Below are 26,953 nucleotides of genomic sequence, written 5' to 3' on the forward strand. Positions count from 1 at the left end.
TGAGCTGGGGCCTTGAACCAGCCGAGAACCTGGAGGAGACGCGAGTCCAACCCTGCCCCAACCTCTGTGCCTTCTTCTTTTTTTTTTTTTTTTTATTTTTAAAGATTTTATTTATTTATTTGAGAGAGAGAGAGAGCGCAAGAGGGGGTAGGGTTAGAGGGAGAAGCAGACTCCCCGCCGAGCAGGGAGCCCGACGTGGGACTCGATCCCGGGACTCCGGGATCATGACCTGAGCCGAAGGCAGTCGCTTAACCAACTGAGCCACCCAGGCGCCCTGTGCCTTCTTCTTGCTTCAAGAGGTGTCACTTGGGACTGGGAGCAAATACTAGGAGATGGAAGACTAGCGTTTAGGAGACCAAAAGAGAAGAAGTCACCCACAGTTGGTTTTATCCGTGTAAGGCATCTTGGTAGGGAAATTCCAGAGTAAAAGACGGAGGGAAAGTTAGGAATGGAAAGCATCTTAGATATCTGATCATGGAACTCTCAGCCCAGGCCCTGCCTGGGGTGTTCATTTGTTACTTTATATTTTGAGCAGCTATGTGGTGATTCTCAACCAGGTCATTCCTCTTTCTTTCTTCTTTTTTTTTTTTAAGATTTTTAAAATTTATTTGAGGGGAGGAGAGAGAGAGAGAGAATCCCAAGCAGACTCCAAGCTGAGTGTGGAGCCCGACACAGGGCTTCATGTCACAACCCTGAGATGATGACCTGAGTTGAAAACTCAATTGACTGAGCCACCCAGGCAGCCCTGGGTTCTTCCTCTTTCTGAAACACGAGCACAGTGCCTCAGGTGTGTAAAGAGCTCTGCCTGTTAGTAGCTATGATGGAGTTGGCTGGGCGTTTGGGGGAATTCTGGAGGAACAGATTTTCTCAGAGAATTCCAGTCTATGTGGTAGAACTGTCAGCTTATAAATGAAAATCTCTCTGCTTATCTCCCTGGGCTGTTGAAAGGCCCAAATGAGGATAGTGACCCTGAAAGCGGTCTCTGAGCCCCGATATCTTCAAAATAGTAAACGCTGATTTATTTATGAAATCTCAGCTACTCTGGAATGTGGGAATTCCTGAAGGGGAAGACATGATAAAGGTCTGGGGTAGAAAGAGGCTACTTAGGAAACTACTTTTTGAATACAAGTTTTCAAAAACAAAAATTAATACAATGTTATATAGAAGCTCTTGTTATTTTTTTCTTGCTTCAATTATGTTCCAGTGTTCCTCAAAATTAGGCTTCTCGTTCATTTCTGACAATCTAATAGGCCATTTGACTGCCTTTGGTCTTTGATATAGAGACTTTCCCTTAACCTAAATAAAGGGCATTTTTCTTATTTAGTTGTACTACATTGTTTTTCAGTCCTAATTAGCTTGGACACTAAAGTGACAGAGGTTATGAATACCCTTTATGGCAGGTTCTTCACGACTCCCTGTTCAGTAGCTTTTCCTCTGCCCTTTCTCCTCAGTTGGAAAAAACAGAAAACAAAAACACTGAATTTGAAAAAGAATAAAAAAAACCCTTCATGTCCTAATGGGCCCTCTGTTCTTTACCTGTTGACATATTTCATAGAACTATTTGCTTTTGCTTATTACATTTGGAAAGTTACAAAATGCTTACACCAGTAGGACTGTCTCCCTAGGATATAAATCTGCCCCCCTTTGATTCAATCAGTGCTCCTACTCATAAGGGGACTGGAAACTTGAATATGTCGTCGCCTCCTGTGATGAATGTTAATAAAGCCTCACCGGCTCCCCACTTACTCCCTCCTCAAATCAGTGCTCCATTTTACCTTTTCTCCCATTTTCTATAGACCATTCAGAGACAAATGAGAAAGACCCTGGACAACCCAGAGAAATGGGCTGTTTTCTATTTTCACACTCTTCTCTTGTGAAATTTCTCTTTCATCAGACACAGTCTATGTCTATTTCAATAAATGCAATAGACCAAAAAAACTGTGTGGTAGAGTAGGATGAGCCCTTCAGTTTAGCCTCTTTTGTTTGGCCCTAGTCTCTACATGGAGTCTACTTACAAAAACAACTTCTCTTGGGGCACCTGGGTGGCTCCATCGGTTAAGCCTCTGACCCTTGGTTTCTGGCTCATGTCATGATCTCAGGGTCGTGGGATCGAGCCCCGCTTCCGGCTCTGCGCTCAGAATGAAGTCTGCTTGTCCCTCTCCCTCTGCTCCAACCCCTGCTCGCTTGTGCTCTCTCTTTCTCAAATAAATAAATAAATAAATAAATAAATAAAACACACAAAAAAACCCAACTTCTCTTGAGGAACTTTCTTCTGTTAATTAGATTGTAGGGATCTCAGTGGTTAGAAAGATGGGACTACGCATAGTGGAGCTGTTAAGCTGCCATTTATTGAGTGGTTGCGTGGGTTACCTCACTTGACTCCTAGCATCTCCTGTAGCTGCAGTGATTAACCACCATTTTTGCCCTCTGGATAGAGGCTCCGAGAGTTTTAGTAACTTGACTAAAGTCACACAGTTGAAAAAGCAAGATCCTGGGATTGATCCCTCCAGAGGTGAGTTAGTTTCATAGACACGAAAGCAGTCACTCCCTATCCACAGGTGGATCACCCCCAGCTGTCCACACTTTTTAGCTCACAAATGCGGGTCAGTGTTCACAGGGCGTGGAAGGAGTGGGGATGATCTGGCCAAAGCTATCACATCACCACTGGAACAACAACCGAGCGTATGTCCTCGTAACGGTGGTTCACGCATTGCTTTGCCAGCTGTCTGAGTTAGCTTCTGGCTTTTGCCCAGACGCACGTATGAGTGCAGGGTGGAAAAGCAGATGCTGTTTTCCTGCCCTGCATAAGTACAGATCTGGGCCCAAGGCCCCTTCACACTCTGTCTCTGTCTGCTTCCCAGACTTGGAAGGAGCCGAGCTCCCCGTTCCCATTCCACAGGAGAAATCCAGGACACGCCCAGCCCTCTAAGCAGGAGGGGGGAGCTCCACTTTAGAATGGTCCAGGAGCCTATTTGGGACATCTGGAATTCAAGGACACATTTCTCATGGCTTAATTAGTCTCTTTTTTCCAGGGAAGCACTGGACAATGAAATATGCAGAATAAAGTGAGATTTGATTTTTTAAGAGAGGAGTTCTGCTTCTGCAAAGGAGCACTCTTGTTTTTTGACACAGGGAACGACAGCCCTGTATGGAGTGTCAGCATGTTGTGCTTCAGGCCTGCCATTGCCTCTGATTTACCCGTGACTTTGGGCAAACCCTTATTATCCCTCTCAGTTCTGCATCAGTCAAATGACAGCATTGAACTAAATGGTCTCCAAGGTCCCTGCCAGGGCACATGATCCTATGAGCCTTTATTTTGTCCTCTCTTTTTTCCTGAGATCATGGTCAGCCCCCGTCACTGTGTTCCGAATTTAGAGAAGAGTCGTAAACCCTTTCTGTGAGAGAAGAGAACGCAGTGGGTGAGAAGAAAGAGCAGTCCTTGTTGGCTTAAATTCAGTGGGGCCAGCCCAAATCTGTGTTGGGTCTAAGGGTCTTTGGTTGCGTTTTACACTTAAAGTCCCAGCCTTTTTCTCATTCAGAGGGTAGATTTGGTTAATAGACTCTGTACAGGAGAGAAACGGAATAATGATGTCCTTTTCTTCTTCTTTGGTATTAATTCAAATGAGTATTATTAAAATGAGACCACGATTCCTTTGCTGGCACATACAGTTTCTCTTTTGGATAAGGCTACCATCGATAAAGGCACAAAGGTGACAAATTTCCCAAATCTACACTGGTCAAGCGACTAGGGAGACCAACAGAAAACAGCTCCAAGTCTATATATGCTCCACCAAGCTCTTTTCATTTGCTCTTGCCAATATTTTAAGTGTGGTGGCTGTCATCCAATGGAAATAACCCCTTCCCAAAAGCCAAATAATGCCATGGACACCCCATGAGGTAGGGATGGTTTGGGTTTTGTTACCACTGAATCTACAGCACTCACTCTTTGGCATATATTAAGCCCTCTGTAAATATTTGTTGAACGAATGGGTACGTTTAACACTTACATTGCAGGAAAAATTTCAAGCCAGAAGATGATCAGAACATGCATACATTTGTGCTTGTACATCATCCTCCCTTTCACTGGCAGCTTTCTTGAATATTAACTTTTAAGAGAGACGACCTGGCTCTAAGAAACCAGCAGAGAGGATCACTGAGCCAAGAGAAACAGGACGGCACATCAGCAGAACGAGCAGAGTCAACTGTACTCTGGGACCTGACCAGTGCCCATGGAGCCCGGCCCTCATTTGTACTTCTCTCCTCGTAGAACTCCCTTCCTCCCCTTCTTCCAAATCCTGCATCTGACCCCATTCTCAGCCTGTTTCAGGGCCTACCTGGGTACATCTTGCTTGCAAACAGACCCGTTGTTTCTCTTCCAGGAAATGATTTAAAAGAAAGAGAACTTTATGCCTCCTTTCAACTTGAGAAAATTGTCACCATGACTTTTTGAACCAGGATCCAACATAGATCTGAATCGAGGCCTTTCTGCCTTTGCCTAGAAACCACAAGCCATTGGAGTTATTAGCAGCAGTTAGACAGGGCAGTCTGCATTGTACAGAAAACCCCACCTTTTAGAAGACTCGATGAAGGAGAAGCCCCTAGGTCTTTTTTGCTTCCCTATTAGGGTTGGCCATTTAGATGGAATGTTTTTATGCTTGTGTATATATGTAATACTTTATGTATTAGAAAATGTCATGTATAACATAACCAAGTATAATAACAGCATTTGGCTCTTTTTTTGATTGTAGAACACGTATTGACCATTGGCTCTGGACCTAGCAATGCGATACTTGTCTCTGGAGCATCTAATCTGGAACACAGAGGGGAAATTAGTTTACGACAGCAGCTACTACTACTACTAACAATAACAAATATTTATTGTATCCTGTGTTGAGTGCTTTTTATTCATTATCATAATCACGTAATCCTCAGAACTGTTCAGTTAGGTGGATGGATTTCCAACTCGGTCTTCCCATTTCATTGTGGAGAACACTTAGATCAGAAAATTTGCCTAACATCACATAAGCCTTCAGTGGTGGAACCAAAATTCGAACTGACTTAGCCCACATTCTTAACTGCTAGGCGGAGCAACCTTAAATTCTACCTTCTTTTATCTTCTCCCACCTCCAGCGTCATGAGACACTTGTGCAAATTGGAGTTCACTTAATTCAGGTCCAGGGTGAAGGCTTTCCCTGCACCTGTTTCCTATGAAGCATGAGTAGTTGAGGTTATGGGAGGTACAGAGAACAGCCATTTGGTGCCCTCCTCTGCACGAGCGCCACCTGGTTATGGAAGCCCTCCAGCCTTCCCATTACAGGCAGCCTCACTTCCCAGTATGTCCAGAGCTGCTCCACACGATGGTACATTCAGGGCCAACTTGCTAGGGAGGAGGCCACCACTCTTAGCAAAGAAGACTATTTTGCATTGAATTAACAAAAATACCAGTGAGGATTTCTTCTTAATGTGGATTTGAATGCCTCCTGCTCATTCCATACCCCACAGGACATTCCCCAGCTTCTCAATAAATCCAAAGCAAGATTCTGCCGAGGTTTTGATTAAATGTAGCTCTGTGAGATTGATAGAGTCAGAATTCCCTTAGAGAGTATTTTAGTCTAAACTTCCCTTACAGGTGAAGAAATGGAGATGGAGACACAAGTGGGGCTGAATGAATTAGGGCTTCTTCTGTCTGGTCTATTGTAGGGCACTGAGATTTTAAAATTAAGTAGGAATTTTTTCCCCCAAATACAAAAAACAGCATGAGGGTTACAGAAGAATTTACCAAAATAAACAAAATGAGTACAATACAAATAAGCTATGGTGAAATTAATCAGAGACAGCCATTGTAAATTTTATGAATACACCCATTTAGAACTTTTTCTCAAGACTGTATATGCCATTTATTAAAATGGTACAACGTAGTGTTCATGCTGTTTTATGTCCTGCTTTCCATTCCACAATATATTATAACATCTTTCCATGTTTCAAATATTCTTCCATAACATAATTTTAAAAACCCACATATTATCCCAGTGCTTGGGGATCTGGTTAAATTAATCCCATCCTGTTTGAATTTTTGTGTTTGTTTCTACGATTGTAGGATTAACAACAAACATGAAATGATGCATTTGTTTTCAATTGCCGTTTTTTAGGTGAACTTAAATTAAAAGGTATTCCAGGATGAGAGGTTGGGTAACTTGCTCCGAGTTGCTCAGCTCAAGACTGCCAGCCTATAGATTTGAAACCCACTGTCTTTCATCTTCGTCCTATGTTCTAGTCATTGCTCTGATTGCTTTGGCAGTTGGGCCATTTTCCATGGAGAGCTCTGCCTTCCCTTTCTCTTCTGCTCTTGAGAGAGCACGTTGGTTTTCTCACGTCCGCCTTTGCTTGCCTGTCTGATTCGCTGAGGCTGTTGACATTTGTAGAGGTACACAGTGTCCTGAGACCTGAAGCTGCACAGCTGGAGAGGAAACATGCCTAGCTCTTTCTCCCCTCTCCTTAATGGCTTAACCTATGAGCTTGGAAGCTGGTTTTAATTTTACATTCTCTGTGTGTATATGTATGTTTGTTTTTAAAACTTTTTTCGTCTTAATTCTTTCAAGGAGACCTTTATTTGAAATCATATACTCTTTCCCTCAAAGCCAATTTGTGCCCCAAATCTTGATGAGATTACTTTGTTTGGGGATATTGATAAATTCAGCTTGGGGTTTCTGGTTTATCCAACTAAATTGGTTTAAATTATGGCCTTACAGAGAGAAAGGGCATAAACAACTTAGAAGGTTTTAAAGCAATTGGATCTAATCCTCCGCTTCTAGAGACTTCATCCTGGGTTGATTCCACAAAGAAGGTATGTTTTGTTTTGTTTTTTTATTTCAGTTACTTCGTGGCGTGCTCTATCTCAGACCCTTTTTGATGTGAGAAATTATGGGAAACACTTAGCTTTGCTCAGTTCAGGGCAGGAAGAGAAATAAGGGATCCATTATTCCAACCCCTCATTTTAATGATTAAGAAAATATGGGCCAAAGAGGGAAAATAATTTGCCAAAGGTCACACAGCAAAATAATTAAGGAAAAAAAGCGTAGTACTCATTTCCCTTACTCTAGTTCAGTACTTTTCTCACCTCTCCCCCCCTTTTTTTTTTGAGGCGGGGGAATTTGAGGGTCTGTTGTTGGCTGAATTTTGTCCCCTCAAAGTTTGTGTGGTGAGGTCCTAACCCCTAGTACCTCAGAATGTGACTGGATTGTGCGATAGGGCCTTACAGACATGACTGAGGTAAATGAGGTCATTAGGGTGGGTCCTAATCCATTATGACTGGCTCTATAAGAAGAGTTTAGGACAGAAGTCACAGAGCAAGACCTTCTGAAGACACAGGGAGGAGAAGGCCATCTGCAAGTCAAGGAGAGAGGCCTCAGGAGAAACCAACCCTGCCGACATCTTGATCTTGAACTTCCAGTTTCCAGAACTGTGGGAAAATCAATAACTGTTTTTAAGACACTCAGTCTGTGGTACTCTGTTATGGCAGCCCTAGCAGACTGATACGGGGGGAAGGTAAGGACAAAGACATTTAAAGATTCAAATCTTCAAACTTGAGAAGTTCTCAATGAACAGAAAAGGGAAACCCACATAAATAATGTAAGAAATGATACCATGTCAGAGCCCATACGAACTGATTTTTAGTCATAATTTTATCCATGACATCTCATTTCATCCTTATGTCCAGATTATAATTATTTATAGCTCTACTTTACAGTTGAAGAAACAGATTCAGGAGGTTATCTTACCTCAAGTTACATAGTTAATAACTAAGTGGTGGAGTGAGCTCCCAGTTCACCTCCTTGTCTGACTTGAAACACTTACCTCGCACTCGGTGCTACTTCCCCGGCAGGAAGTTAATCCCAGCTACACTGTCACCAGTGTCATCTAGTTGTTTAAAGTTAGGAAGAAGAAAAAATGTACTCCAGAGTCTCAGCGACTTGCAATCCATCTAATGGATTGGACAGGACATATCTGGCCCCTGATTTTTAAGAAGAGTACAGAAAACAGGGAAATTTTAAAAGATAATCAAGCAATTTGAATTTCACTACAAAGTCTTCCCAGTGGCTTTATACCTTCACCTGTCGAAATGGACAGGTATACATAGTGAAGGATTAAGGTTTGGAATGATGGACCCCAGGCCCCAAAGAAATCTGACGCATCGCAGGGGAATCACTTACCCACACTGGGTCATATTTGCTAGAGCAGGAATCCAGACCCATACATCTGTAACATGAGCAGATGTGGAAACTATCTATGCCAGAGTTTTATAATGACATATTTTAGAAGTATTTCCAACAGGAAGGCCTGATAAATATGCAGTCAACTAAAAAAAACCAAAACAACAACAACAACAAAACCCCATCAAATTAATTTGAGCTACTGGTAAACCCAAAGCTTATCATATGGGAAACATGAGGTGCTTTACGTATGGAATGTAATTGGCTGTCTTGCAGCTCCATCCTCCCTGTTTTGTGTGGTCTATCAGTGCTTCAGTGTAGAGGTTAAAGTCACTTGGACTTTATTAGTAAGAAGGCGCAATCAAGTTAAGAGGGGGATAGGGTTTGTTTTCAGCAGATCCTGGGGCTAAGACTCAGCTCAGCTCCAGACTAGCCATGCAACTTTGTTGGCTCTGCCTTTAGAGTAGAATCTCAATCCAAGCCCTTGTCACTATTTCTCATCACTCACCACCGCCCTAGCTCAAGCCTCCCTGGTCTTACTATAACCCCCTAATTGATCTTTGTGCTCCCACTTTGCCTACACATAGGTCATTCTCTGGGCATAACCAGGGTGATCCTTTACAAATGTAAATCAGATCAAGTTGCTCCCCCACCTCGAACATCTGTTGCACTGGGAATAAAACAGCCGGTGGCTCTCCAGATTCCACGTGGCCTGGGCCTGACTGTCCTCCCCTCTGGACTCCTAGCCCTGGCGCTGCTCCTCAGTGACTGACATCAGCCATCCTCGGCTCTCACGCTCCCTGGGCCGTGTTCTTCCCCAGCTCAGGGCTGCCGTGCTCGATGCTCCCTGGGAGGGGGGAGCGGTCTTTCCTAAGAGCCATTCTTGACTTGGCTTGCTCCCTCAGATCATTCAGAGTTCCGTTCCACTGACAGCTTCTTAGACATGCCTTCTTTGAAAACCTCCTCAAGACAGTTCCAAGCCTCTGCTCTCCCCTCACCCTCTGTCTGAATTCCCCTTATCACAGTTGCAAGTACACTACTAATTTAGTTAGCTTATTTATTCTTTGCTTTTCCAACCACTACAGTACAATGGCAGGGAATGTATTTTGTTCATGTTGTATCCCTACTACCGTGAACAGGAGGCATTTATAAACATTAAATGACAGAATGAATAGATAAATAAATCAGGGAATGAAAAGGCTCACTGCTTCTTTACTTTAGGCTCATGTGCTTTCCTTGGGGTCAATGGTTTGGGGGAGAACAGGTGTCAAGGAAACAGGGTTATCAGAAGGCTACTGACCTGCCTGCTCCACGGTGACAGGGACCACTTCTGTGTCTTTCCCCACTGTATCATCCAGGCCTGGCTCAGTCTCACCTTGAATGAATGGAGCCATGAGCAAAGGTGAGAAGATTTGAGAACAGTGACCAAAGTGGTAACACATGGACAGACACCTGCTCCCTCTGAGCCAAAGGGAAGAGACTTGCAACAGTTTTAACTTGCTTGCTGTTTTGGACACAATTGAGTACATGTCACAATGCACGTCTTGCTGGGGTATGCATCCCACATTGGCTACTCTAAACGTCAGTCCTCAGAGCACTTTTTGAAACATTTCTGAGCAGAGACGGGTCGTAAAAGAAAGGACTGTTTGGGAATTATTTCAAAAGATTATTTTGCTGGTGTTAGAATCATAGAATGTGCAATAGTGCTTATGAGGCGGAGAAACAACAAGGCTTTGCAGGTAGGGAGGAAGTCTGCAGGCCTTCAGGCATGGGGCATACAGTCCTGTGATTTTAGTGTGATACTTGCAAATGGAAGGCTGTCTGAAATACATCCTGGGAGGTGCCTGTTGTGTGAAGGAACCTTTTGTTATAGGATAAACTGCCTGCCAATCTCACTTTTGAGTTCTGATAATTTTTAAATGGAGGCTCAGTTGTATTTATTTCAAGGGTTCATTTCATTCAGAGTCCTCCTGACCTCTTGAAGTCCTTGTTCTTGGAGAATCTGCACTTTTCTCTGTCTGTGTTACTTGGAGAAGTTTGGAGCCCAAGAGTCAAAAAATAGCCACTTCTTTAATAACCACCTGTCCATCAAATAAAAACAGAGCTGTGGGTTTGCAGGTTTCTAGGCAGATAGAAGAATGAGCAAGAGAACTGGTCATTACCACTGCTAATTGTGTCAAGAAAGAGCCGGAAAAAAAGTGAGCTGGTCCATCCTCTCAGCTCCCCATGCTCCTTAGGAAGTATTTAGATTCTTGTAGGAAGGTAGTTTGTATACACACACACACACACACACACATACATACATACATACATGTACACACTAAAAAGAAATGAAATGTCAAGCTACTTTTCAGGGATAGAGGAGAGAGCAGGTAGGCATCCAGGTGAGAAGCACTGGCCTGAGATTTGTGTCCTAGCCTGTAAAGAAACCTGCATTTATTGAGCACCTACTATGCACCAGAGTTTGGGCTTACTCCTCACTTTAGTCCTTTGGGGCGGATATCATTTATTTTCCTCATTTCACAGTGAGGACTGGACTCCCGAGCCCTTCCCCTTTCCTCCGCTCCGTCTGGCACGGATTCACCGCTTGGGTTCCTTAGCTATAGAGTGAGTGATGAGACCCCTCTCTGTGCTCCTTTACAGACCCAATCTCTGACGTCTGGTCTCTGAGGCAGAACAAACTGGGGGACATCTCTGGTCTTGGAAATAGTCCCTTCCTCCCACGACCTCTCTCCAAGGACCCTTTCCACTGCAACGTGGTGTGAGCTGAAACATCCCAGCTGTACGCCCTCTTAACGCCTCCACCATAGGACCGGTTTGGGGAAGTTGCATAAGCCAGTGGTTATGTGCTTATAACCACAATCCCCGGGCAGCCCCGCCAATTTTAAAAGTATAAGGTCAGACTTGGAGAAGAATCCCTGTGGCCTCTGCAAATAGCTGGGGAGCAGTCGCCTTGTCATTTGAAGGTGCCGCTCACACATTCCATGGCCCAAGCCCGCATTCCTCCCCTGGGAATTGGAATTGGCCAGCTTTCAGATTCAGTGAAAGGGTTTCTTGTTTCTGACAAGCAATAGGGTGGGAATTCACTAGGCTTCCCTGTCGTTCTAAAGGCTCCGTCAAAGCCAGCTGCCAGTCCGAGATGATCAAAGAGGAGTCTACTTCTAAAAGAGGAAGTGAGTACCACTTACTGGACAGCAGCCCAGAGAGGCCAAGTGCCTTGCTCAGGGTCACAGAGCTAAGACCAGAATCTGGGGCTCCTGACCCTCATTCCGGGAGTCTTTCTACTCTTTGTTGCCTTTCACTTGGCTTGGCCAGGTTCATTATGGCATTAACTCAAGTCCATCCATTAACACTTGCCCACCCTCCTAAATCACAGGCTCCCATGTCTAGCTATTGGCTTCATGGCTGTGTGGTTGACCAGCACCTCAGAATCATTCCTGATACTCTTGCACCTCAACTGTGTTCCTCTCTTTTCTGTTCTCCATTTTTATTCATGAGTCCTTCTTGGCCACCTTGCCTTGAAACTTCAGTTAACTTAGACACATCATTTTCCCTTCCCCTTCAGTCGCTGAGTTGATTCTAGCTTTCCTCCACAACATGCCATGCATTTTCTAATCCATATTCTTGCTGTCGCCTGGACCATAGCCATCACCTTATTCTTTTTCCTCTTTATAATTTTCTTTTTTTTTTTTTTTTTTAAAGATTTTATTTATTTACTTGAGACAGAATGAGAGAGAGAGAGACAGCACATGAGGGGGGGAGGGTCAGAGGGAGAAGCAGGCTCCCTGCCGAGCAGGGAGCCCGATGCGGGACTCGATCCAGGGACTCCAGGATCATGACCTGAGCCGAAGGCAGTCGCTTAACCAACTGAGCCACCCAGGCGCCCCTATAATTTTCTTTATTAAGCCCCTTGTAAAAGTTATAAAATGGTGTATGCTTTGTGCAACTAGTGACATAATGTAAATAGTGGAGAAAGAGGAAGGAACAAGTAAGTTTTCCATACCTCTTCCATCTTCATCCTTTCCCCTTACCATATCCAGTGTTAATAATTTGGTGTACATCCTTCCAGACCTTTCTCCTGCTCACATGAAAACATAATAAACACATTTACATATAGTATTTTTTTTTTTTTTTTTCTTTTTCAACGATAAAATTATATGTTGCACATTGATCTGTGGCTTATTTAAAGTCAAGATGTAGATTTAACTTGTTGAAAAAATAGGCGTATGACAACCCATTGAATGGCTGTATTGCAGTGTTATTACATCATGTCCCACTGCTGGCTATTCAGGGACTGGGCGGGATATTTTCGGCTTGCCTCTCCAGTTACCCCCTCCACTTTTTCTGCTCTGCTCCATGCCTTGGGGCTGTCTGGCCTGCATCTGTAGGCCCTTTGCCCTTGGGCTCCTACTTGGATTCAGTTCCTTCAGCACAACTAGGAGATTGGAAGGACGGTGCGCTGCTGAGGTCAGGGTATCTCGCCCTCCTGACTCCTTCCTGCTGGGTCACTGAGGAGTGGCTGCATGCCTCTCCTGAAGGTCCCAGCTCCTGTCAGGCAGAGCTGTGCGTACAGCTCCTCTCAGCTGGGCAAGTACTCCCTCCCCTTGTCAGCTTCAGGCCTGGGGATGGGGTGGCTTCCCGCTCTTGGTAGGCCCTAGACGCTGCACATCCATTTAATTTCCCAAACCCTGCCCACGCTTTGTTAAAGAATCCCTTTGTTAAACTCTCTTTAATAATTCAGTTAGAATATTCTCATTTTCCTGGTGGTCTGAATGGTATAAGCTGTTTCTTTTCTTTCTTTTTTCTTCTCTCCTGCCACTTGCTATTGCTTTCTAACTGGTTTCTTCCTTTATCTCCAGCATGATTATTCTGTCAGCTTAATTTTCTCTTCTCCTTGGAGATTGCATTTCATTCATTTTCTCCAGGTGAGAAGCACTGGCTTGCTCTAGAATCCTTCTAGAGCTCCCCAGCATTCACAGAATGAAGGTCAAACTCTTTAGCCAGCCATCTCTTGTGTCCCCCATTCCAGGATCCTAGGCATCAGGGACTCTGCCCAACACCACAGTTGCCTACTGAAATGCATTTCTTGCGTTCATACAGTTGGTTCTCCTACTGACTGGTTATGTGTTGTTGGACCATGAGCCAACCTCTGTAAGTTTTCATGTCTTCATCAATTCAGTGAGGAGAATAGCAGCCTTTCACTGATGATTCATTGATCTCTTCGAAGATTGGGATGCCTGGGTGGCTCAGTCGGTTAAAGCATCTCCCTTCAGCTCAGGTCATGATCCCAGGGTCCTGGTATCGAGTCCCGCATTGGGCTCTTTGCTCAGTGGGGAGCCTCCTTCTCCCTTTGCCTCCCTGCCACTCTCTCTTTCTCTCTCTGATAAATAAATAAAATCTTTAAAAAAAGAAGGTTTCAGTAAATGCTAGTTATGAATCATTGTTCCTCGGGGCACCTGGGTGGCTCAGTCCGTTGCGTGTCTGACTTTTGGTTTTGGCTCAGGTTGTGATTTCAGGGTCTTGAGATCGAAACCCCTGTCGGGCTCTGTGCTCAGCAGGGAGTCTGCCTGAGATTCTCTCCCCCTCTCCCTCTGCCCTATTACTCCCCCCCACCCCGCCCCGCCCCGGCTCTCTGTCTCTCAAATAAAATAAATAAATCTTTTAAAAAAATAAACTGTTGTTCCCCCACTCTGATCAGAATTATCTCTTTGGCCATACCTGGGTGTCCAAATTAGCCATCTTCCCAAGACCTACCTCGATAAGGCCTCTGTGAACCCTTCTTTGATTTCTACTGGACAGAGGATTTTTCTCCCTTTCTCCCTCTCTCTTCATTGACAGACTTTGCTTTTTAGAGTACTTTGAGGTTTACAGAAAAATTGAGTAGAAAGCACAGAGCACTCTCATAAACTCCCTGCATCCCCCCCCACCCCAAAGTTTCCTGTTATCCGCATATGGCATTGGTGTGGTACATTTGTTACAACTGATGAGCCAGTATTGATCTGTTATTAACAGAAGTCAATAGTTTTACATGAAGGTTCACTCTTGTGCAGTTCTGTGATTGTGACAAATGCATAATGTCCCGTACCCACAATTAAAGTATCTTATGGCATGGTTTCACTGCCCCCCAAATCATCAGGGCACCGTCTGTTCACCTACTCACCACCCCCTCACCCCCCACCTCCCCACATCAGTGGCAAGCACTGATCATTTTATGTCTATAGTTGGATGCTTTCTCTGGACTTCATGTTGCTATTTGTGTTCATAGCTTACTTTTCCTACATGCTCCGAACCTACACCTTCACAGGCAATAGTGACACAAGTGTGTGTTTCAGGAATGAATTATTAAGCCCATTTATCCCTAGAATCAAGGCCTGGGTTGAAATTTCACGCAGTCCTTCCTGATGGAGTAGGCATTCGGCTTTTGCACAGGCTGTTGAGCTAAAGGGACATGGGATTGTGTTTGAACAAAGCTGGACCCCAGTTTTCCGGTCCACCTGTGTGCAGAGCACTTTCACCCGTAGCTGCGTAGATTTGAGGCCTGAAAAGGAACAAACACAACAAACAAAAACAAAAAGGTCATAAACCAAACACAAAACTATCACCTAAAGTCACACCAAAGATGGCCATGAATTAGTTATTTAAAGCATTGACTGTTCTTTAGTCTGTATTCTGCTTTACATTCTGGTCCTGAGCAACACATTTTATATATCATAGTAATACCTGCCTCACATTTGTCCTGTGATTTGGATTTGCCTCGAATCGTCTTCCTGTGGTAGGGCAGCAGCGATAGCCATATGCCTACCGCTCACGGAGAGTTTTCCAACTGTCCCACCCTGCCTGACAGTTGATTCTCACATTATGATCTGTACTTTATAGATACAGAAGCAGGCCTTCTTTTTTTTTTTTTAATTTTATTATGTTATATTAGTCACCATACAATACATCATTGGTTTTTGATGTGGTGTTCCACGATCCATTGTTTGTGTATAACACCCAGTGCTCCATGCAGTACGTGGCCTCCTTAATACCCATCACCGGGCTAACCAATCCCCCCCCCCCCGTCCCCTCTAAAACCCTGTTTGTTTCTCAGGTCCATAGTCTCTCATGGTTCATCTCTCCCTCCAATTCCCCCCCCATTTTCCCCTTCCTTCTCCTAATGTCCTCCATGCTATTCCTTATGTTCCACAAATAAGTGAAACCATATGATAATTGACTTTCTCTGCTTGACTTATTTCACTTAGCATAATCTCCTCCAGTCCCATCCACGTTGATGTAAAAGTTGGGTATTCATCCTTTCTATTCATCCTTTTATGGCTGAGTAATATTCCATTGTACATATGGACCACATCTTCTTTATTCATTCATCTGTTGAAGGGCATCTCAGCTCTTTCCACAGTTTGGCTATTGCAGACATTGCAGAAGCAGGCCTTCTTAGAGAACTAAAGCCAAGAAAGCTGAGGATTAGTCGAACTCCGCTCAGCCAAGGAAGCTGAGGCTCAGAGATGGATCAAGTCCCCTGCCCAACACCACGCCGGACTTAGCAGAGATGCAAATGCAGGTCTGGCTTTCACACGCCCTTGGTCTCTCCCTAAACTCTAGCATGGCTGGTTTCCATCCCGGACAGCAACCTCTCCATCTTTCTGTCCCAGAGTCCAGCTAAAGATGTGCTAGTTTCTTCTTTTCTCCAGATCTGGCGCTTCCTGTTTTCTGAGAAGGCATGTATGTTCCCCACACCCCTTGTCCCCACTCTGCCTCTTTCTCTCATCCCCCCACTAACCTTCTGACACAGGGATCCTTCATGAGCCCCGGTAATCTCCCTGTGGCTCTGCTTTGGGCCCTGCTCTCACTTCTGACAAGCCTGTGTGGACCCACATTGGCCCATGTCGGCCCACGGTGGTCCCTGATGAAGAGCCGGGGTGGGGTTCCTACATGAGATCATTTTAGGTTGTTCTGTAAGAGGACATTAAATAACACTGAATCCCACAGTGAGATCTTGTGTCCCCTTTCTAATTCTTTTTCTAACCAGCTGAATAGTTCAAGGAAGAAGGCTCAGCATAGTGCTCATCTCTATTGGACATCTCCCTGACACTTGGTAACTTTGTTTTTTTAACAAAGGTAGCAGATCTGAGCTCCTCCTTTAAAACCCTTTTGAAGGCAGCAGAATGTTGCCAAAATGCAGTGATGTTTTTAAAGTATTCATTCCAGGTTGGCTGTCTATTTTTGTAAGAGATACTTAAAAAATTTATAGGAGTAAGACAGTGTTTACTTGGAAAATACATTTATGTAAGTATAATACTATGCAAATGACAGTACAGTTTCTACCAGGTTATGTCAACTGTCATGAAAATTGTGCACACGTGTTTGACCTTCCTGCTTGCGATTGGAATGGCTTTGTGACTCCTCCTGACCGCCCCCCCCCCCCGCCCCGTCCTCTTGTTCCTACCCTGGTTATCCACTTGTGCTGACGCGTGTCTGGAACCCTGCTGAAGATTGAGAGACCGTTATCAGGGGGCTAGGATTAAGATGCCATCCACAGTTCATCCCCCACTCCATTCTGATCCAGGGCAGGCTACATACCTTGTCTGGCCCTTTGATAATCACATCTTTAAAATGGTTAACATGGTTCTGGGGAGGGAAGAATGCACATAGCTGGCTTTGATGTTCTAGTTCGGAAGACTGAATGTCTACCCTGCTCGGGGCAATACTGCTCGTGGCTACTGTTTTCCTCTGTGTTAGCACCTCTTTCCTACTTTTTCTGCCATGTGTTCTGCCCCTGCAGGGCCAAACTAAACATAATAAAGAAAGCGAAAATGGTGCTTCCCATTGTTAGAATTCTGCTTAGTGGGCTCTGTTTTGAAGGCTGTGTCCCAGATTAACCTCCCTCTAGCACACCTCATCTTAAGTATGTCTGGATGATGAGAGAAACATGTTTTTAGGTTTGGAAACTGCGCTCAGTTTCAGTAGAGACTCAGAGCCAAGAAACTGCCTTGCTCTTCAAGATGTCTCTCTTCTCCTAGATCTTTGTCTTTCTGCCTGTCTCAATGGCCTGTTTGCCATTGAGGGTCCTAGAAACAAATCCGTACATGGCACAGGGAGAGTGGGTTTGGGGGCAGGCTTAAGACCTTGCCTCCCACTCTCCATTCCTGCTGTAAGAGAGCAAGTGGATTGTTACCTCCTCTTCCAGAGGAACAAAGACCTGGAGGGGCCGTGGGACTTGCCCTCTTGGGGGTGGGTTTAAAAGGAGAAGTCTTGGCTGAGCTTGGCTGCTGGTGGTAGGAGCTGAGAACAGTTGCTGACGGTGGAGTGGGGCCTGGCGTCTCTGGCAGTCCCTTTATGACAAGATCTGTTATATTTGGATTAATAAAGTGCTAGTCCAGTTTTTCCTGAGTATTTTTGAGCGGAAAGCTTTACACTGGCCAGCTCTAATAAAGATGGTAGCTCACATGTCTTCAGCATTTATACAGTGCTGAACAGAGTTCAGCCCTTTCCATACGGTATCCCCATAATCCTCACCAACACCCTCAGAGAAGGGTAGTATTGTCCCCTATGAGGTTACTGAAGCCTGGAGAAGGCAAAGTTACTTGTCCAGGCATAGGTAGCCTTTGATTCCTTAGTATAAGCTCAAGTCTGTGTGTCTCACCCGAAGCTGCATACTTAACAGCAGAGCCAGGATGGGAACTCTACCCCTTGGAGCCTACTCAGTACCTTTTCCTGCATACTATGTTGGGTCAACCGGACTATCTTAGAAAGCCCTTTCTCTCTCTTCTTTAAATGATGCTGCTTTGGGGGAAGAAAACCAGCAAGATTTCACCCGTGTTATCTATCCATCCTAATGTATTCTTCAGAGTGGGAATGTTTTTAGGGAGCTAAATCTAATTACCCAGATGGGAATTTCTTTTAAATAACCACCTGCGCCTTCATCTGGACTTTAAAAGGATCTTGAGTCCCCACTGAGGGTCAGAGTCTGTGCTTTGTGATTTGAACGCAGGTAACAAAATATTTGATTTTGGAAGACATTCTTCATTTTACATCCTCCTTTTCTGTTCCTAGGATTATAGTTTTTATTCTGAGCTGCTGGGATGTCGGCAGAGTATAGAACAGATGTGTCTTAAGTACTGTTCTCAGGCTGACTTTATTCCCTGGGAAGAAGTCCACAGAGGGCTCTGGTTTCTCTGGGAGGCATATTCTCATTACCTCAGATAGACAGAAGTGGTGATTTAAGTTCTTTTAAGTTGAAGACTAGACGAAGAAAACTAAAATGGGAACCCACGTCTCCAGTAGGCTTGAGTTCAAGATTTTGTTCTTCCATTCTCTGTTCTAGTTTGAATCTAGCCTTTCTCTCTTTTTCTTTCTTTCTTTCTCTCTTTCTTTCAGCTCCACACCCAGTGTGAAGCCCAATGCGGGGCTCGAACTCATGACCCCGAGATCAAGAGTCAGATGCTTAACCAACTGAGCCACCCAGGCGCCCTGAATCCAGCCATTCTTAACCACATCCCTCCTTACAGAGTTTCTTTTCTCCTCCTCCTTCTCCCCCTTCCTTCCTCTTTCCCTCGCTCTCTCTCTCTCTCTCCTCCCTTCTTTTTCTTTCTGTCTCTTCTCTCCCTTTTTCTGATATAAACTCCACATTTTTTATGGTTGATTTTTCTAATCATTACTATACATTAGTGAGGGTAAAAAGATTGGACGTTGTCAGACTTGAAGGGCTGGTGCTACCCTGGATTGTAAGTTAGGTCCCTTTATAAGCAGGCCGTAAGGGGCAGGCTTAATAAACACTGCTTTTATAAGTCGCGCCTTCAGAGTTATTGGATTCCTTAAGTTACCTGCCACAGAGAACTGGTCATCAGTTTGAGCCCTGTAACAGTCAGATTTAGTAGCAAACAGTAAAGAGAGCCCTGTCAGAAAGAGCCCTTTGTCGTAAGGCTTAAGGATCAGTGGTTCACTGGCCTCAGGTGGAAATCTGTCCAGTGCCCGGAGGTAGGAAACCTGGATTTGCTTCCAACTGGAACTAATCAGCTCTGTCGCTTGGAGAAAGTCTCACCTTTGTGCGGATCTCCGCATTTGGAAAATGGGATCAGTCTCTCTCCAATATACTCAATTTAAGGCTTTTAAAAATATTTTAAAGTGCTGTAAATAATTTGAGTGGAATCAATATAACTAATATTTAGGAGTGTTTACTGTGTGTTAGTTATTTGATATGTGCATGTGCGCGCACACACACGCATGCGCGCACACACACACACACCCATGCACACACGCTTTCCCCCTCATTTATTCCTGGCAGCCACACTGTGAAGTGAGCTAGGTATTATTATCCACTCTGAGCTCATAAAAACTGAAGTTCTGGGGGGTTAAATCCTAACTCAAGATCACACACCTCATTAAGTGGTCCACCTGATTCTCTCAGCCATGGGAGAAGCCAGCTGGACCCAGCTTGGCCTGCTGGAATGCCTGGCGCCTCACTGGCCTCCAAGACCTCACCATACTCAGCCCTTGGCAGCAGAGCAGGACCCAAGGCAGTCAGAGTCCTTGGTTATTTTAGGCTCTGAATAGCTTTATTTGGGGTTCCAGATGATCCCAGTGTGCTCTAGAGATACCATCATTCTTTGTATATATCATCACATGAGAAACCTTGCTAGATGTCCAGACTAGACCATTTCACCTCTTCGGGCATCAGCTCATGGATTCTGGACACGTCAGCGCCTGGGAATGGAAAGTGAAGAGCCCTGCAGGGACCCATTCACCAGTCCTTTCTAACATCATGGAGGATGACTTTTAATCATAGATGGCAGATCTCTTTGTCTTGTGGGTTTTCAAGCCTAGCGTGTGTTCCTCTATAGGGCTGGTCTGTGAACTCACAGGCAAGCATGTTTTGTAACCAGTAACATTTGGTTTTATGTAACCTGGGGGTGGTCAGTTGTTCTGCTGTTCTTCAAGGCCAAACCCAAGGCTTGCCTTTCAGACTTTCCTGTGTCTGATGAGTTTGCCTAGGCTACCCTTTGTAGTGGATCCCACATGCATGGAAGGAGTTAAAATTAATGAAGTAGTTTTACAAACCCCCTTTTTTTTAATAAAGATTTTATTTATTTATTTGAGAGAGAATGAGACAGAGAGAGATCATGAGAGGGGGGAAGGTCAGAGGGAGAAGCAGACTCCCTGCTGAGCAGGGAGCCCGATGCGGGACTTGATCCTGGGACTCCAGGATCACGACCTGAGCCGAAGGCAGTCGCTCAACCAACTGAGCCACCCAGGCGCCCCTACAAACCCCTTTAATAAAAGGTAGGGGACAAGCTGGGGACCTCCAGGGACGGCATTTGTTCAAGCTCTATGAATTGAGGTTTGGATATCTCTGGTCTGCATGACGAAAAGAAATAATATGAATACTATAGCTGTCCATAGAGCAAGAGTCTTGTTACTCCTATCTCTGAAACTTACACCAGGCCTGTAATTCATCTCTGTGCTCTATCTATTTAGATTCCTGACTATTGAGCCAGAGAAGGTGTATTTAATTAGCATTTGAAGAGTTTCCAATGATGCCATCTCAATGATGTCAATTCCACTTGGCTCACCTCTTAGTACGTACCATGGGCCTGAGATAGTTTTTGCCCCTCTGCTGATATTTGATGCTTGTTGAAAAAGGTAATGATCACAGCAGTTGTTCCCTAGGCTAGATGTTTCCTAGGCAGGAGGGTGGTCGTATTTCATACCTGGGCTCACTACAGGCAGTAGCTGGCCCCTTTCCATGAAGCCGTTTTACTTCAGTTCTTTGCTAGGAAGATAAAGAACATCAGAAGAGCACTGAGCTATTAGAGGGAAACTGTATAGTTACCAGGACTATTATTATGAAGCTTCTGCTGCCTCCCTAGACACAGAACTGTGCCTGGGACACACAGAACCCTGGTCTCTGGTTCTGGTCTCTTCCTTGGTGCTGGGCTGGCTGATGGCTGCATGAGAGCCATTTGTGGAGTTTATGAAGTACAATTTGGTGGCCTAGAGCTGGGCCTGGGAATCCATAGTCTCCTAATGTGCACCCTAGTTTGGGAAGCACAGCCCCGGGATTGCCTCATATAATTTTGCAATTACTGTTAAAACAGTAGTCCAGTTTTCTGGCCACATCACATAGTTTTGTGACTCAGATGGCCCTTCCATCACAATGACATGCTACAGCGTCCTGTGTCCCACCCTTCACCCATCTGTTTTACCAATATTTAACAGCTGTCTAGGATGGGCTCCAGGAATGAAGGTAAAAAAGATCAAAAGATACATGATCCCAAGACCAAAGGAATCTTTGCTCTAGTCAGGAGACAGTGGAACAGGAAACCAGCTATTCTAGAACAATAGAGTTGTTTGAACTAAATTGCAAGGAGAGCAGGTGGAGTTTGCTGGCAAGTCAGGTAATGCATCCTACAGGAGAAACCCTTCGACTGGAGGCTTGACAAAGGAGAGGGTGGTCGTCAGAAGCCACATGAACATGGGAGAGGGCAGAGGGAGCTTTGTTGCAAAGGTTAGTGGCCACAGAGCCTGCTACATGACAATAACTACATGTTTCTTACTTTGCCATGGTATGAAACATGAGGCCATACATGATGGAAATGAGGACGGGCCTACGGACTAACGCCAGATCGGGAGGGGCTTGTGGATCACGTGTGGTGGGACTTCGCGGTTGATGTCATTCGTGCATCTTCCTTGCAGCATATATGGGGGTTTTCCTGGGTGCCTTATTGATCTGTATCTCGTTCAGAGCCTCTCCCCTGACAGTATGGCGTGATGAAATCTCCTAGTCTCATGTAATCCCTGGGAAGTGGGAGGAACTAAGTGGCACTTTGTTGTATCCCATATGGATGCCTAGCCTCAATTCTCAGTTTCTGGCCTTGTTCACACCCTTTTATTTCCGAAGCCACAAGTCAGCCTGTTTGTGGGCTTCCTCCCGCATTAAACTGATGTCCTTTTTGAAAGCCAGTTGCCTGCCTTGCCACCTTCATCTCTGCAAGAGATCTACGTGATCTTCCCCGCAAAGGCCTCTTTCCGCCTCTGTTTGAACAAGCCCACTCCCCTATAGTTTGTGACACTTGATACGGTTTTACGTTGTTTTATTTGTTTTGGGTTGACTTTCTTTTTTCTTGATTGCCAAATATCCCCTTTTGGTTTCATGAAAGCAGTGGCATGGTATGACTCATTCGCAACTGGATCCTCTCTATGTATTTAGTCATACGTATTAAATAATTACTTGCTGGCTGAGTGGATAGATGAACAATGGATGGATGGATGGATGGATGGATGGATGGATGGGTGAGCAGATGGAGTTGAAGTCTGTAATTTGAATTCTTAACAAAATGCAACGTCCCATTCTCTTCTCAAGCTGTTCCACTCAGCCAGGCTCCTTTCTGGATTTCCCTTCTCCCTCAGGAACCAGCAAAGCGGCATCTATTCTTCATGCTACAATCCAAACTCCATTCATTCTTTTAATGAAATCTGTGATATTGGAAGCTGACTCTGATTGGTTCCTCTCTTGAAATATATGAACTATATGTTTATATTTTCTTTTTTAAAGATTTTATTTATTTGAGAGAGAGAGACAGCATGAGAGAGAGAGTGAGTACGAGTGGGGGGGAATGGCAGAGGGAGAGGGAGAAGCAGACCCCCCACTAGTGGGAAACCCGACACTGGGATTGATCCCAGGACTCCAGGATCATGACCTGAGCTGAAGGGAGATGCTTAACTGACTGAGCCTCCCAGGCGCCCCTATATTTTCTTAATAACCTTGGAGTGTATGTGCATTGTTTCCAGTTGGATCTCTTATCCAAAGTTCATCTAAGCTATAATTTTTTAAAAGACTTTAATTATAAGAAAGGCAAATTTTTTTTCATAATAAAGGCAACAAACACATTTCAGAAAATGTGAGTTTAATGAAGCAAATATGAATCCTGCATAATTTCTCCACCTTGGGTTAAATACTATAGAATACTATAGCTATTTTGTCTTTTTTCCATTCACTGCTTTTCCCACACATTCTACAACCTTGTGCGCACATGTTCATACATGTGTAAATATCCTGAATTTTAAACATAACGTGATCCTCACATCATTATAAAGACTTTCAGAGGCTGTTTCATTGTATGATCCCAAGTTCCATTTTTGAGAATCACTGTTGAGCCCCAACGGGGTGCTAGGCACTGAGGTATATATTATATACCCCTGTAAATATTTATTGCTTACTGAGCCAGGGAAGATAATACAAAGAGTGTCTTCCCTCAAGTAGTGATGTTTCTGAGTGGCTATGGTAGGTTGTAGAAGCAAGATGTGAAACTGTAGAATAATCTGAATTCAGGGCAAACGTGAAAGACTGGATCCCCAATATACCCAGTTCAAACACTAGTGCATTGAGCACACAGATGTATTAAGTAAATGTGTTCCTCCTAGACCTCTAGAACAGTGAGCTGGGAAAACCTTGGCAGACCACTCTTCTCTGAATTCCTAGCTGTGAGAATGACTTATGTTTGCATTCTTTTCTAGAGTGACCGTCTTCTTATCAAGGGCGGTAGAATTGTCAACGATGATCAGTCCTTTTATGCTGATATTTACATGGAAGATGGCTTAATAAAGTAAGTATGTAGAACCTTATTTTTTTTTTTTAAAGATTTTATTTATTGATTTGACAGAGACACAACGAGAGAGGGAACACAAGCAGGGGGAGTGGGAGAGGGAGAAGCAGGCCTCCCACTGAGCAGGGAGCCCGATGGCGGGGCTCGATCCCAGGACCCTGAGATCATGACCTGAGCTGAAGGCAGATGCTTAATGGCTGAGCCACCCAGGCACCCCTAGAACCTTATTTTTATCTTTTTGTACTTCCTTTCTTCATTAGAGGCTCAGAAAGAAGCTTGCTTCTTTTTTGCTTCGTAGACCTTTGATTCTTTGTGTTTCATTTCTTCTTCTCCTTAAAAATGAGTCTTTATTTTTTTTAAAGATTTATTTGAGAGAGAGAAAGAGAGAGCGCACAGGGGGAGGGGCTGAGGAAGAGGGAGAGAATCCTCAAACAGACTCCCTGCTGAGCATGAAGCCCGATATGAGGCTTCATCTCAGGACCCTGAGATCATGACCTGAGCTGAAACCAAGAGTTGGACGCTCGACTGACTGAGCCACCCAGGTGCCCCAAAGTGAATCTTTATTTTAACCCTTCGTTCTGGATGCACATAATCCCTTAAAATGGGAGCTAGCCTTACTTTATATGAGTCTTGTGAATGAAGTGAGAAATCTGAATTCAATCAACCAAATGATGCTGCGGGCCCCTTTGTGCAAACTATATTGATGGGCACTCTATGCATCTTAGAGAAGTGGAAGATGTGACTGTTGTCCTTGAGTTTATTGAAAAAATGTGCACAAAATGACAGCACCCTAAAAATATAAGGCCTTGTGCAGTTGGTGTCAAAGGAGTTCGAGTGAAGATAAATGCACAGAAAGGAGAAATCCCTTCAGAAGGTAGTGTGGGGCTGGAGAGGGCATTTGAATTGAGCCTTCGCTTAGGTAGAACCTAGGTGGGCCGAGCGCAGATGGGACATGCATCTCAGACAAGATTTTCAAATAGATACTTCAGGGATGTACACTTACCCTACAAAATGATTTGTTATTGGGTGCCCGTAAGTGGTGCAGCTGCGTTCCCTTTTTGTGCAGGTTCCCTACGTAGTAACCCGTGAAAGAGGATTTGGTCTACACATAGCCTTTCATCACAGAGAGCCAGATATGCCCCCACGTTGAAAAGATACTGTGTAAGATCGGTGTATCCAGTCCATCTTATTAGCCATCCCTGGCCTTGTTCAGTTTGTGTTTACATTATCTAAACTCATTGGCTCGTGTGAGATTCTGGCCATAGTGGATCTCTTCGTTATCTTTGAAGACTTGGCTTAGATAGAACTTTCTGTAGGTGGCTATTCCTTGTCAGCCCCCAAATCTAGGCTGGTTTCCCTTCTATGAGCCTTCAAAACCCCTTGTGCTTTTCTCAGTCACAGCGGTTCTGACACTGTTGGGCACTCTGAAGGCAAGCACCGTGTCCTGTTCATCTCCATATCTGAGCACTTAACCCAGTACTTAGCACGGAGAGACTTTTACAAGAGCTACCTTTTAGTGACATTGTAGCATGTGCCGGCCACTGTTAAATGTTTTACATGCCTCATTTCCTTTAATCTGCCGGCAATTCCAGGAAGCAAGTACTATTACTACCTTTTTCTCAGATGAGGAGAAAGAGGAACATAGGGAGGAAGTAACTTGCTAACGATCAACATATTAATCAAGTACATTGAATGAATGAATGAGTGAATGAATAAATAAACATGCATGAATGAAGATACTCTTGTTTAGTCGCCTTACCTACATAAACACTTTTACTTTTTTTTTTTTAAAGGTTTTATTTATTTGACAGAGAGAGCGAGAGAGGGAACACAAGCAGGGGGAGCGGGAGAGGGAGAAGCAGGCTTCCCACCGAGCAGGGAGCCCAATGTGGGGCTCGATTCCAGGACCCTGGGATCATGACCTGAGCCGAAGGCAGACGCTTAACGACTGAGGCACCCAGGCGCCCCCATAAACACTTTTTCATATTAGAAATAGGAAAAATGGAAACAGTAGGCAAGCTAACCAGTGTGAAACAAGAATTTCTTCAAAAGATAAGCCCCAAATGATCTTATATTTTTCTCTTACTAAAAAATTATTGTATATTGTCAGCTCTCTTTGGAGATAGCAAGTTCCCTCATTTAGAGATTTTCAGAGATGGAAAAAAAAAAGTAGTACCTAGTAGTCCTTCCTCATTTCAGAGCTCATGACGGGCATCACTAATTGATCACGGCACTTCTCACAGTTGAGCCTTAAATACAGGCTCAGAATCCATCTTCACACAGTGAGTCAGGCATCTACTTCCAGAGATGCCGTCTCTATTAGAATAGAGGAGAAGGCTGCTTGCCAGGGATGTCATAGAAGGGATGTAACCATCAGATGTGTGTGGTGGTGGTGGAGAGAAGAGTGGATTAACAGGATCTTTATCCAATTCTGACATTTTCTGTACCTTTAGAAACATTCTGAAATCACAGAGCATAAAAACAGAAATAATTCCCTCCAGTTGTTACATGGCTATTTGTCCATCTGTGAAGGTTTATGGAGTGTCTGCTGTTTGGAAGGTGGTTGTCTAAGGCCCGGGACCCATGCTATGTCACATGCTATGGTGACTGTCATTGGGACCCACATCTTCCCCCAGGACCTTACAGTCTTTTAAGGGGACTGAGATATCTGTATTTATGCTAAGGGCATAACATTACCGGATATTATCTGTAACAAGGGTTAAAGTAAGAGTAGATGAGATTCAGGGGGAAGGAGTGTGCTATGTGGGATTAGCATGGTTATTAATTATCATAGCTGATGCTTACTGAATTTTCCTGTGCCTAGCAGGGTTCTGTGGGCTTAACACATACTAACACTTAATCTACATGACAGATCTATGGAGGAAGCATTTTTATTACATTTTACAGAGGAAGGAATTAAGACACAGTGAGGTTAAGCAACTTGGCTAAGGTCGTAAAGCTAGTAACGAGCAGAGCCAGGATTATGAACCCACACAGTCTGCATCCAGGGCAGATCTCTACTCTTAATTATTAGACCTGGCTGTCAGTTGGGATTTGACCAAGGAGGGGAGGTGGAAGCCAAGCCTTCAAGGATTCACGTGACCTTAAGTGGCTCCGTGGAGAAAAAGTGGGAAGGCATTTCTG

At 44.3% G+C, this 26,953-nt stretch overlaps 1 protein-coding gene across 2 annotated transcripts in view; it reads left to right on the forward strand.

Moving 5' to 3' along the window:
- The window catches only part of DPYSL3 (dihydropyrimidinase like 3), a 111,988-nt gene that overhangs the window by 55,967 nt on the left and 29,068 nt on the right, over window positions 1–26,953 (forward strand). For both annotated transcript variants that reach the window (XM_032404425.1, XM_032404426.1), the window contains exon 2: window positions 23,721–23,809. In XM_032404425.1, coding sequence (XP_032260316.1) covers window positions 23,721–23,809 — 89 coding nt within the window. The remainder of the gene's footprint in view (window positions 1–23,720; window positions 23,810–26,953) is intronic.

The sequence above is a fragment of the Phoca vitulina genome, unplaced genomic scaffold, assembly GCF_004348235.1.
Source record: "Phoca vitulina isolate PV1807 unplaced genomic scaffold, GSC_HSeal_1.0 scaffold6, whole genome shotgun sequence".
Taxonomy (NCBI): domain Eukaryota; kingdom Metazoa; phylum Chordata; class Mammalia; order Carnivora; family Phocidae; genus Phoca; species Phoca vitulina.